Source organism: Eimeria acervulina, genomic scaffold (assembly GCF_000499425.1).
Source record: "Eimeria acervulina Houghton genomic scaffold, Eah_scaff535, whole genome shotgun sequence".
Taxonomy (NCBI): Eukaryota; Apicomplexa; class Conoidasida; order Eucoccidiorida; family Eimeriidae; genus Eimeria; species Eimeria acervulina.
In genome coordinates, this window is record NW_013549744.1 from 8,849 (window position 1) to 11,348 (window position 2,500).

The 2,500-nt window shown below is 34.0% G+C and overlaps 1 protein-coding gene across 1 annotated transcript in view; it reads left to right on the forward strand.

The window, feature by feature from the left end:
• Positions 1-2,500, forward strand: part of EAH_00041860 (hypothetical protein, conserved) — a gene marked incomplete at both ends in the record, with an annotated part of 4,614 nt that overhangs the window by 591 nt on the left and 1,523 nt on the right. Inside the window, 5 exons of the mRNA XM_013395121.1 lie at positions 30-142; positions 391-486; positions 1,091-1,199; positions 1,800-1,923; positions 2,140-2,495. Coding sequence (XP_013250575.1) covers positions 30-142; positions 391-486; positions 1,091-1,199; positions 1,800-1,923; positions 2,140-2,495 — 798 coding nt within the window. The remainder of the gene's footprint in view (positions 1-29; positions 143-390; positions 487-1,090; positions 1,200-1,799; positions 1,924-2,139; positions 2,496-2,500) is intronic.

A 2,500-nucleotide genomic window follows, 5' to 3' on the forward strand; every position in this document is an offset into this window, starting at 1 on the left:
GGCTGCTGCTGCTGCTGCTGCTGCTGCAGGGTAGTGAGATTCGCGCAACATTTTTTGGGCGTGCTGCCGCCCATTGGTATCCGCGGCTAACTGTGGGGCGGCTTTACGCATTTAGCAAAGGCACTCTTCAAAGAACAAACAGGTTTGATATAATTAAATAGATAAATATAAATATTTTAATATAAATATATAAATATAAATATAAATATAAATAATATATATATATATATATATATATGTACTTGTTAAGTGGAGGCATTGTTCAAAGAACAAACAGCAAACGGCTTTTCTTTTTTTTTTGCTGTTTTATCTTTCTTTGTTTATTATATCTTTTTGTTTATTATATCTATTTGTTTATTATATCTTTTGTTTGTTTGTTTGCTTGCACAGACAACATAACACGCTGCCGCACAATGTACAAATTAAGTTTGATGCTGCAGCAGAAATTATTGAAGAAGAAGATGACGCCTCTGTGCCTCTGCATAAGTAAGCGATATATATAAATATATATATATACATAAATTTATATATATATGCATACACCTAAAATGTATATATATACATATACCTTTTAGGTGTATGCACACCGCAACACATACTCATATACACTGGGCTGCTGTTTGTTTAGTTGTATGTTTACTGTGCGTCATGTATATATATATATATATATATATATATATATGTTTATACATGTATTCTTGCGTAGAGGTATATATTTATGAATACATATTATATGCATATATACATCAATATGTATATATTGTTGTATACTCATATATATGTATATATATATATATATATATATATATAATATTTAAGGATTGGTGTATATTCATTACAGTTTTGTTTTATTTTTCTTCTTCTGGATTTATTGTGTCTTTGATATTACTTGAGGCGTCTTCTTTTTATGTTTTCTTCTGCTTTTTTCATTATTACCTTTTTATGTTTATATTATATTTTTTAACTTTCTTTATTTAATTTTTTGTTTTGTTTATTATTTAAAACCGCAGCAGCACGTCATGTGTTTTATGTCTATGTTGAGGTGTACGTACACCTGAAGCCTTAATGCATTATTTTGTTTTTGCTGCAGATTCAAAAGAATTAATTTAAATGATATTTCGTCTCTTCCTGTCGGTAGTGTTGTCGATGTCTTGGGGTTTGTCGTAAAAGTAAAAGAAACAGAAACCATCTTATCCAGAGTAAGGCTTTTGTTTGTTTGTTTATTTGTTTATTTTGTTTGTTTGTTTGTTTGTTTGTTTGTTTAGTTGTTTTGTTGTTTGTCTTATCTAGAGTAAGGCTTTTGTTTGTTTGTTTTGTTTGTTTATTTCTTTTGTTTGTTTGTTTTGTTTATTTCTTTTGTTTGTTTGTTTGTTTGTTTGTTTGTTGATGCGTTTAATGCATTTGCTTTTTTAATGTTTTTGTTTTGTTGTTTATTTGTTTTTATTTTTTATGTTTTTGTTTGTTTTAATACAAGGGGTTTGTTCTCTCTTTTACTAGCAGCAGATAATAATAATAAAGGGGCAGGGTAGATGCAGTAAAATAAATAAATAAATAAATAAATAAATAAATAAATCTAAGTCGTTTATTTGTTGTTTTTTTATTCCCTGTGCTGTTTGTGTGTTTTTATCATCTCCACGCGAACAAAAAAACAAACAAACAAATAAATAAATAAAACAAATGAACAAAAAAATAAATAAATAAAACAAACAAAGACAAGAAACGAAGAATTAATGAGGAAAGAAATAATTATCGTAGATTCGTCGCACTCTTTTGTCTCCTTCACTCTCTTCGGCTCCCAGGTGCTGCAGCTGCAGCAGCAGCAGCAGCTGCTGCAGCAGCTGCAGCAACAGCAGCAGCAGCAGCAACAGCAGCAGCAGCAGCATCAGCCGCAACTGGAACAATACCCTTTAGTTGCAATTAGAGGTCAGCAAATATATCCTTAACACAAACAAATACACAAAAATTCATACACATCTCGTAATATGAAAATAAATGCATGCATGCATGCATGCAATAGGGAGCTGTATGCATGCATGCAAGCAAAGAAGATAGACGGTTGCATGCATGCATGCAAAGTATATAGACAGTTGCATGCATGCATGCATGCATGCATGAAGGGCTGCGCTGCATTGCATGCAGGGGCGAAGGTCCAGGAGTACGCGGGGCGTCCGTGTCTGCTGTCTTCTCCTCACATGCAGATCTCCTTCTTGCAGCAAACAGAAGCAGCAGCAGCAGCAGCAGCAGCAGCAGGGACAGCAGCAGCAGCAGGAACAGATGCAGCAGCAGCAGCAGCAGGAACAGAAGCAGCAGCAGCAGCAGCAGCAGCAGCAGCAAGGCAACTGGGCACTGGAAGCACTTCACTTGCAAATGATTTCTTTTCTTTTGTTGGTGCTGCTGCAGCAGATATACAAAAAGAATTAGATTGGTTTGCTGCTGCTGCAGCAAAGCTTTTTAATGATAATAAAGGAGATACACCGCAACCTAAACTCCCTCTCGTTAG